The 10,430-nt window shown below is 33.3% G+C and overlaps 1 protein-coding gene across 1 annotated transcript; it reads left to right on the top strand.

The window, feature by feature from the left end:
* The first annotated feature begins 660 nt into the window (after positions 1–660).
* Positions 661–9,799, top strand: LOC106462639 (vascular endothelial growth factor A-A-like). The gene is made up of 6 exons (XM_013922581.2): positions 661–1,056; positions 3,807–3,897; positions 4,864–4,890; positions 6,932–7,101; positions 7,889–8,181; positions 9,504–9,799. The coding sequence occupies exons 1-6, from the start codon at positions 925–927 to the stop codon at positions 9,535–9,537; spliced, it is 747 nt and encodes a 248-aa protein (XP_013778035.1). The 5' UTR covers positions 661–924; the 3' UTR covers positions 9,538–9,799.
* Positions 9,800–10,430: the final 631 nt, after the last annotated feature.

Raw genomic sequence — 10,430 nt, 5'->3', positions numbered from 1 at the left:
AAATTATAGATATTAAAACTCAGCAACTAAAGTGTTTTCAAACTTATCTAAATCTAACCACGTTATTGTCCAACCTATAGTACATCTCATGAAAGTAGGTACTTCAGCGAAAACACGTTTTATATCATAACAGAGAAATAAAAATATACAATAATTAACAATATCTTTAAGATAACACTAAACTGTTTCTCAACATAAAGTATAAATGAAGTTTCACAAGCAACAGAAGAAGAATAAAGTTAAATAGAAACAAAGAATACGTGAACTCGTTTTTTTAGAGCAAAATCAACAGATTATATAACATATTATACCAACATATGTAGAACTGTATGATGTCATAAAACATAATATCAGTTTTGTAGAGTAAACTTGAGAATATGGACAACATATTATATATTATATCAATATTAGTTTTGTTGAGTAAAGTTAGGAAAACAAACGACAGACTCTACAGTATAGTAAACCAATAGTATCGTTAATCATGTGTAAATATATCCAGCTTGGAGAAAGTTGCATAACTATTAACCCTATATTTCCTCTTCCCACGCAATTTGCATCACGATTTTCATCTTTGAAACGTTCGAAAAAATATATTTTTCATTGTATAAGTTATATGATACGCGTGACACTTTTAAAGGCACAATTTCCGTGATAAACGTGACGCAATTCACTACTGGTCCGATTCAAGGAGCACGTGGACTAGTTAAACGGTTGCATATGATATATATAAACGAGAGAGAAAGCGCTCAGAAAACAAGAATAAGAAGCTGAATCTACATAGATACGAACGCGACCTCTTGTTACTGACGTTGTTTCTTTGAACATTAAGTTAATTAAACGCGAGGAGGACGCGTTTCTACAGCAATAACGCGTATTTAGGATAAGCTGAGACATATACACACCCCAGTCTGCAACAAAACATTCATGTATCTCATAGTGTTGCTTGTGCTGCTTACCGCCACTTTCATCAACGTTTACGCTGATGACTACGACGTCGTTTTATTCCCAGATTCGGTTGAAATATCCGGAAATCCATTAACATCAAACGATTTAACGGTAAGCAACTTTATGGAGTAGTTTTCATATCTTTGTGATTGTATGTTGGAAAGTGTAGAAAGTTTGGGATGAACAGTGACTCCCCCACCCCCTTCCTCCTAAGTTTGACGACAGTTTATCTCATCTCAAGGTCTAAATAAGGGATAAACTATAATGATGCGTTGACACGCTATCCAGACATCATTAGATCTAAGGGTAGCTAAGGCATGGTATTTAGGTGTCAAGGTAGCTCAAACCTGGTATCTAAATGTCATGGTAGTTCAGGCTTGGTATATAGTTGTCAAGGTAGTTTAGGCCTGGTATCGTGGTGTCAAGTTAGCTCAAATCTGGTATTTATATGTCAGGGTAGTTCAGATCTGGCATCTCGGTGCTAAGGTATTTAATGCCTGGTATCTGGGTGTCAACGTAGCTCAAACCTGGTATCTAGATGGCAGGGTAGTTCAGGCCTGGTATCTAGGTGTCAAGGAAGTTAAGGCCTTGTATCCAGTTGTGAAGGTAGTTTAGACCTGGTATCTAGGTGTCACGGTAGTTCAGGCCTGGTGTATAGGTGTCAAGGAAGTTAAGGCCTGTGATCCAGTTGTCAAGGTAGTTCAGGCCTGGTATTTAGGTGTCAAAGAAGTTAAGGCCTTGGATCTTGTTGTGAAGGTAGTTTAAACCTGGTATCTAGGTGTCACGGTAGTTCAGGCCTGGTATATAAGTGTCAATGAAGTTAAGGCCTGTGATCCAGTTGTCAAGGTAGTTCAGGCCTGGTATTTAGGTGTCAAGGAAGTTAAGGCCTTGGATCTAGTTGTGAAGGTAGTTAAGGCCTGGGATATAGTTGTCACGGTAGTTCAGGCCTGGTATCTAGGTGTCAAAGAAGTTAAGGCCTGGGATATAGTTGTCAAGGTAGTTAAAACCTTGTATTTAGGGTAGCTTACATCAGATATTTCTTAACTGGAATGCCTAAGGTCACAGTGTAATCCTGACTTTTAAAATAAGTGTTGTTTTGATGTGTTTAGCGAAAATATTGTTTTACTTTTCTAACACCCTTCATGTGGTCCAGACAAAAATACAAGATGATGTGAGTTACTGATTCATCTTACAACCAATTACAAACGAATGGAAGTATACAACCAGTTTCTAATCTCTTGTAACGTTCAAATTACATGATAAACACTGCACAGTCACAGGTGAGCCGACCACCGGTTTTCCACAAAAGTTGATTAATTTTGATAAATGTATCTAGTGTTTATGAAAGTCGATTTGTGTTCTGTGTGAAATGTTCAAGATAAGGATCGAATTTAACCAATATTTGTTCCAATATAAACGAGGCTAGACTAACTGTTCAAATCAATAGAACAGATATATCTTAATTAATACATAAAACAAATAATTTCTCTGAGCATCTTCAGCAACTTCCTAATTACTCCTAAACTATGTCTCTAGATATCTAAGGGAGGCATAAGATAACATCTGAAAAGAAGACATTGAAATAAGAAACTTTCACTTTAACTTACAACCATGCCAACTCACGTAATTTTCTCCTGTAACAGACACGATACACAGCTTAATAAATCTCATCTCCTGCTACATATAAGATATCAACCGTATGTAATCTATAGCGCCTGTAATAGACACGATACCAACCTTCGCAAACTTCGTCTACTGCAACAGATACAATGCCAGCCGTATGTAATCAATATCTCCTCTAATAGATACCTTTTCAAACCTTACAAAATAGATAACTTACAATTCAAAAACATTGAAGAACAACTAAACCTCCATCTCACAGTGACGTCTGCAGGATTGTTGCCCGTAAATCAACAAGAGCGCTATCACCACGAGCTGTATGATAGTATTTGGATCATGCGTTTCAAAAACACTTTTATTTACCACGTGTTCGTTTTTACTGGTATAAGTAACGAAGAATGACGTAAGATCTACTTCGAGAATACGTTGCCAAATTGAAGAGAAATTAGAGAACTGAAAAAAAAAGAGAGAAACCTGTTCCTTTAAGACGCAGCAACATCCTTGTATTTGGTGATGTTACCTGTTATTGGAAGGTAATATCACGCATCTATACAGTGACGTAAAACACGTACTTCCAACAACTGTATTTTCAAGTTATTAGAAAGTCAAACATTAAAATGTGCAAGTTTTTCATCTTCTAATTCACATTCTCCATTCTAGATTTATAGATTTCCTTGTACACAGGCCAAGAGAACAGGCCTTTAACAAGACATAAATTATGCGTATAAAACATAATATTTTTCTTAGTTCTAATCATCATCTTACTCTTACACTTCCCTACAACTTTATATTGTCTTCACTAACGGTCATGATTTTTTGCTTCTTACAACACTCATTACACAGGTAACTCCAGCAGCATGGATTAATGTTACTAATGTCAATATTGATGTTAGTTTGTATCATTTATTGGGTGTGCTATGGATCCCGTTAAACAACTATGTTTATAAAGATGATAAGTCTAATGTGGACCCTGTAGGTAATAGTAGAGTTAAAACGTACACTGTAACCAAATAAAATAGGTTTTTTGAACATTTGTTTGTTTATATTAAAATCTTCGCACAGAGCTAACAAATAGCTAATTGCACTAATCTGTCTCTAATTAGGAACTGATAGACGACAGAGGGGATGTCTGATTAAAAGGATACACCGCCAACACTTAGCCAACATTTACAATGTAATCTAGAATATTCTTTGAAGTGACGCACTGACTACAACACTTATAACTTTCTCTCGTGTTTCAGATTCCAGAATCTTTACTCATCAGAATGAGCAGTGTTAAGAATTTCACTCAATTCATGAATGACTTTTTGACGAACGTTCCTTACATCTATGGTAATTGAAATTTTTACTATTGGTTCAAATTTAATTTTTAAAAACCCAGAATTATTAGCCATTAACAGTGTTGATGATTCATGTACAGCATTCAAGTAAAGTTTACATTTAAGGATAATTTTTATAGTTTTGTTTTTATAGTAAAATTGACTAATACATGAGGAAAGCCACAGCACATAATACTATTTTATAATACCATTATATTTCCACATTCTTTTATTATTTCGAATCAACAAGGGTTTAGAGTTGACTTTCCGAGTTTCTTCACCAAGATGATTCCAAACAAACTCCAAAGATGCGGTGAATTGATATCCTTCATGTAAACACTTTGTTGGTAGACAGTATGGACAGTTTAAACGCCGAAAGATAGCGAACTAAGCCTAACATTTGATACAAAAATAACTAAAACTACATATTTTGTTTTCAAGATTCCATTTAATTTGTCCATTTCGGATTCAAAATCAGAGGTCTTTTGGTATATAATATTCTCCAACGTATGGAATACAAGCTATCTTTTTAAAATATTATACTCCGTATTGATACAGCGTTTCAGATACTTTTTATCTCTCGTCATCCAGCTGAACTGAATAGTGTCGTATTGAACGAAATGCCATTTAAACAGTAAGTTATAGGAGACAAAATATATGAAATACTATTTTTACACACCTCTGACTTTCACTCCGAAATGGATAATCTAAGAGGATTGTGAAGAAAAAACATTTTACGACAGTTTAAGAGATTTTTATTTTATCCTAAATACGTTGAAATATTTTAACAATAAAACTGTAAACAATACGTTCTAATGTGTTTCATAACGAAAACTGTGCTGTTAGCATTGTTTAAACTGATTCTCAAAATATCCTGGGCGTTAAAAACCTGGGTGTATTTATTAATTCTTTGTGTGTTTTAAATATTGGAAATAAAATATTATTTACTAGAAACAGATTTTTCTTTTAAATTTTCTAGGAAGACATGGACACAGCAACACGCCAAGTGAGTTATTCATTAAGTTATTTTATTCTGGTGAACTTTAACACCATATTAGAATGATGTCACCCTTGACGTGATACGTAACTACCTAGTACGTAGGTTAACAAATCTAAAACTTTGGATTAAATGGACATCATAAAGGACGAAATTAATAAGAAAATAAGCACAATTTTCGTCGAATGAGATTCTGTATTATTAGCTTTTGTATTTAATTTGAGAATTTGAACATATTTAAAACAAACATTATAATGTTAAATTATTGTAATTTGGGTTTTTGTTCAACACTACATTTACGTCACCTTTGAAGCTATTATATGGTGAGTAGGGGTATAGTTAAAGCTGTAGGAGTATAGTACAATATGGTGATATTTAATATTACAATAGTGATATAGTAAGACAGTGTAATATTACAATAGTGATATAGTAAGACAGTGTAATATTTCTATAGTTATATAGTAAGACAGTGTAATATTTCTATAGTGATATAGTAACACAGTATAATATTTCTATAGTGATATAGTAACACTGTGTAATATTTCTATAGTGATATAGTAACACAGTGCAATATTTCTATAGTGATATACTAGTATAATGTAATTGTTATATATACACGGATATTTATGTACAATGCAAGTGTTACGATTTAGATAGCCTTTAATCATTGTTTTAATTGAGTATTATTGCATCATATAATCTCGTATATGTACAAGTTCTAAGACTTGGTCAGGATATAAATACTCGTACAAAATGTAGTTCAAGATAAGTTAGACAAAGCTAGATAGACAGAAATAAATCTAGACTGCGTGATTGTGAGTTTAAGTATAAAGAGTGTATAGTGACGATTTCTAAAGTGAACTTATCACCAATCGTATTTTTATAACAGAGTAGAGACGAAATAAATCGTCTTGTTAAGCGTGTTCTAACGTAACCGAACAAACATGTGTGCCAATTACTTAAAGCTCTGGATACAAGTGTAGTAACCAACAGTGTAACGGACATTTGTGTATATGTTTAACTTATTTTAGTATAATATTTTAAAACAAGTGAACTGGGTGTTCTTTATTTATCACCAATAACTCACAGACACCTACGGTAAAGATTCCGGGCCATACCTACATAAAACCTTACAGTAACATTATAATAGGTATATAGTAGTAAAGCATACAGTGTACAGTATAAATATGCTAATATAATGTAATATTATAACAGTGATATAATAGCCAAATTTGATTTTTCCATAGGGATATAGTAAGTATGGTGACTAAGTTGAGAAGTATTAACATTAATGGATAGTCTTCTCTAGTTATGTTTTGGAAATAGTGGTAACATTAATGAATAGTTGTGTATTGTATATAGTGGCAATGTTAATGGATAGTTATGTCTAGTTTTGTATTAGCTATAGTGGTCACATTATTAGATAGTTGTGTCTAGTTGTGTATCGAACATAGTGGTTACATTAATGGATAGTTGTTTCTAGTTGTGTATTGGATATAATGGTTACATTAATGGATAGTCGTGTCCAGTAGTGTATCGGATATAGTGGTTACATTAATGGATAGTTGTTTCAAGTTGTGTATTGGATATAGTGGTTACATTAATGGATAGTTGTTTCTAGTTGTGTATTGCATATAATGGTAACATTAATGGATAGTTGTGTCTAGTTGTGTATTGGATATAATGGTAACATTAATGGATAGTCGTGTTCAGTAGTGTATTGGATATAGTGGCTACATTAACGGATAGTTATCTCTAGTTGTGTATTGGATATAGTGGTTACATTAACGGATAGTCGTGTCCAGTAGTGTATTGGATATAGTGGCTACATTAATGGATAGTTATCTCTAGTTGTGTATTGGATATAGTGGCTACATTAATGGATAGTTATCTCTAGTTGTGTATTGGATATAGTGGTAACATTAACGAATAGTTGTGTCTAGTTGTGTATCGGATATAGTGTGTAATTATGGACAAAGCGAACATCTGGTATATTTTATATGGTCGAAGGTTTACGACTTACAAAGTTCTATTTATTTGGATTATTTAGCTCCACCCGCAGTCTGCGAACCACACCCTGAGATAGTTGAGCTTCCCAAGTCTTTTGACCCGTTGCTGGTGACCTGGCCTCGGTGCATAAGACTTAAAAGATGTAGTGGCTGTTCTACAAGCTCCTTACTCACCTGTGTTCCGACGAAGATTAAGACGGTTTCAATAACGGTTTGTATCTTCCTTGCTCTGTTGTAGCAGATCCCTGAATAACAGTTAAAGTCCATATGTTGTTGCCATATGGTCAGAGATTGTAACAGCTAAAGTTCACATGCTGTTGGTATGTAGTCAAGTGATTGTCTGTTGCATAATTTCAAAAACCTTTAATCCCGTTCTTCTTTTCGTGAAACGTTTCTTTTTCCTCCCCCGAACTCATAAATATGAATGATGTTTACACGGTTTAAGCTATGGTAAGTAGATCTGGTGTGAATGAATGACATTTACATGGTTCCTGTCGTGTTAAATAAAACTACTGTGGTTGAACGGTATTTACACGGTTTGAGTTGTATTTAGTAAAACTGCTGTGAATGAATTATGTTTACAGGGTTTCAGTTGTGTTAAATAAAACTGCTGTGACTGAATGGTGTTTACACGGTTTCAGTTGTATTTCTCTGTTAACTCGATGAAACGTTTCCACTTGCTTCACCCAGCAGATCGAACTTATGTAGACTTGTTAAATATTTAGTGATTTTTCGTGGTGTTTACAGATGTTAAAGGAAATCTTTCTTTCATATTTTACCTACAAAATTTGCATCAAACTACAATGAGTTTATTTCTTGTTTACTCGTTCAAAGTTTGATAATAAAACAAGTGTTCAATCGTCAACATTCCGCGAACATTGTTGTTTCTTGTTATTGAAGGATTTAAATATTCATTTCCTCTAGCCTTTTCACGTTTAGATAATTAGAAACGTCGTTATTTCTATGGCCTTTTACATCTTATTTTACTCTTTCAATAGGTACTGAAGGCCAAATATTCTGAATCAGGAAGTGAAAAGTTTGATTTCCAGAGTCACGAAACAGTTAAGCTCGAGGAGCATGAAAAGTGTTCGTTTCAATGTAAGGAGAAAGCTTCAGACTGTTCGAGCCAACAGATTTATAAGGAAGACGAATGCCGTTGCGTTTGTAAAAATCAACATAGATCTGGCAGCTGTCATAAGGACCAAATCTGGGACTCCGAGGTCTGCGAGTGTAAATGTAAGAACTATTCTAAGTGTTCAACAGGGCTCTATTTTAACACACGGACTTGCAGGTAAGACATCTGCACGAATAGAATGTATATTTAAAGTAGAAATATTGAAGTTACAAACATTAGATTAACTACAAAGAATTTCTGAAAATAGTTATGAGTGACACAGAGACACATAAACATCTATGTTTACATGCAAAGTTGTGGTGATAAAACAGAACGAAACTGAGTAATAAATGTAATGGTAAAACAGAACGAAACTGAGTAATAAATGTAAAGGTAAAACAGAACAAAGCTGCGTAATAAATGTAGTGGTAAAGTAGAACAAAGCATAGTAGTAAATAACGGTCATGATAAAAAGATCCATCTTTTCATCTTTCTTTGTTCTAGTCGTCAAACAGTGTTTCGGAACTTATACTTTCAAATATTAAATGATAAATTGAAACTTAAATTGTGATAATTTCAGACTAAGAATGATTCTGATTTCTCCATTTTAATGATTATATTGACATTTCTTAACTAATTTTAATTATGTACTTTAACTGATTACTTGAGCTTTCTACAACAGTGGTATGAAAAAGTATATTACCTGAGTGATAAGAGATGACTAAAACATGTTTATTTTACTATCAGAGTGGTGAGAGATTATTATAAACATTCTTGGTTTATTCTTGTGTGGTGAGATATTATTACAAACATGGTTGGTTTACTACCAGACTGGTGAGAGATTATTACAAACATGGTTGGTTTACTACCAGAGTGGTGAGAGATTATTACAAACATGGTTGGTTTACTACCAGACTAGTGAGAGATTATTACAAACATGCTTGGTTTACTAACAGAGTGGTGAGAGATTTTTACAAACACATATATTTTTCATGTGAAATGCGGCGCCATCTGGAGAATAAACTAGAAGCTTTACGTTCTGGCTTCCAGACATTATTATTACAACTGTATAGTTAAATCTTAAGTGAATTCACGTCATTTAATATTTTAGAATCTGAGTGAAAAATATATTTACAATTAGTGGGGTGCGAGCACATGGCGTTTTCATGGCAACAATACATAGAATGAATGAATCAAGCATCTCAAGTTGTCATGACAGCAATAAATATATATATGTACATTTAAATATATTGAATGAATGGAGCGAGAGCCGTTGTTATGGAAACGATCCCCACATTTATCAGTATTGCCGATATACTAAAGACATGTTTCTAGAGCTAGGTTGAATTTTGAAAGAAATTCACTGAAACGAATAAAATGACGTTTTTAGGAACTTTTGTTTATATATCCTTTAAAGTACTGTAACTGTGTAAACTTGTTTTAATGAAGCTTACGATATCTTTAAAGTTTTCTTTTTTTTTTTTGTTTCTTTGACGTAGATGTGACACTGTCAGTTTACTATGGAGTTTTTAACCCTAGCCAGACGTCGCTTTGGAGTCCAGTGAGACTTTTTGATTTGAAGTAAAACTACCTGGTTTTACAAACTCCTTACATAGTTAATAAACATACAGTGTATTTACTAGTTTTATACATATTTTACTATTAATTATGACCAATGCTGTTTATGTTCAATATCAGTCTAGAATACTTGCTACAAGGAACTGTTTCACAAAACGTGAGTTTCAATAAATTATTATAATCTTTTCAGTCACCAAATGTTGTTCTTTGTTATTTTTTGTTTCGTGGTTTATATCTAGAAATAACGTCCTTGACTTTATGACCCAGCCGTTTATTCTGTCTAAGTTTCAAGTTAGTGAGTGTTTCTTCTTTGCCTGTTTCTTGTTTATTGACAGGTCTTTTAAGAATGTGGGACCGTTCCGTTTGAACAGGAAAATCACATCCTCCATGCTCTTGTTTGGTTATTTTGATGTACATTCCAAATAGTGCCTTTATTAATAGTCAGGTGGCGCTTCTGATGTACTGACTTTCATAAGTCTAACAAACAAACAATAAATAAATGAAGAAGGAATTTGGAATATTTTATCCTTGAACAAACTTTTAAATGTTAAATGATTGAAACACGGTTCGTATTGAGAACTGAAGATATATCCTTTGGTTACCAAACCTTTACACTTTCATGATGTTAGGAAAATACATAGATTCAAAAAGTACTTAGAGACAAAAATACAAAAACCCTATAACTCGAGCTTGAAATGAACATAAACGAGTAATGGCTTTTTTGATGATTCATTCAACTTCAAAACCAAAATTCATACGATTGATTAGAGTATCGCAGAAAGAAAGTTTGATTTTTAAATTCGTAAGTGGAAATGATGTTTATGTGTTTGTTATTCAGGTGGTTAAAT

The sequence above is a fragment of the Limulus polyphemus genome, unplaced genomic scaffold (assembly GCF_000517525.1).
Source record: "Limulus polyphemus unplaced genomic scaffold, Limulus_polyphemus-2.1.2 Scaffold1215, whole genome shotgun sequence".
NCBI lineage: Eukaryota > Metazoa > Arthropoda > Merostomata > Xiphosura > Limulidae > Limulus > Limulus polyphemus.
This window is presented reverse-complemented; position numbering and strand designations above follow the sequence as displayed.

Coding starts and splice junctions, on each gene's coding strand:
- LOC106462639 (XM_013922581.2), top strand. CDS start 925: ATGTATCTCATAGTGTTGCTTGTGCTGCTTACCGCCACTTTCATCAAC. Junction 1,057..3,806: donor TAACATCAAACGATTTAACG/GTAAGCAACTTT, acceptor CTCGTGTTTCAG/ATTCCAGAATCTTTACTCAT. Junction 8,182..9,503: donor TTTAACACACGGACTTGCAG/GTAAGACATCTG, acceptor TCTTTGACGTAG/ATGTGACACTGTCAGTTTAC.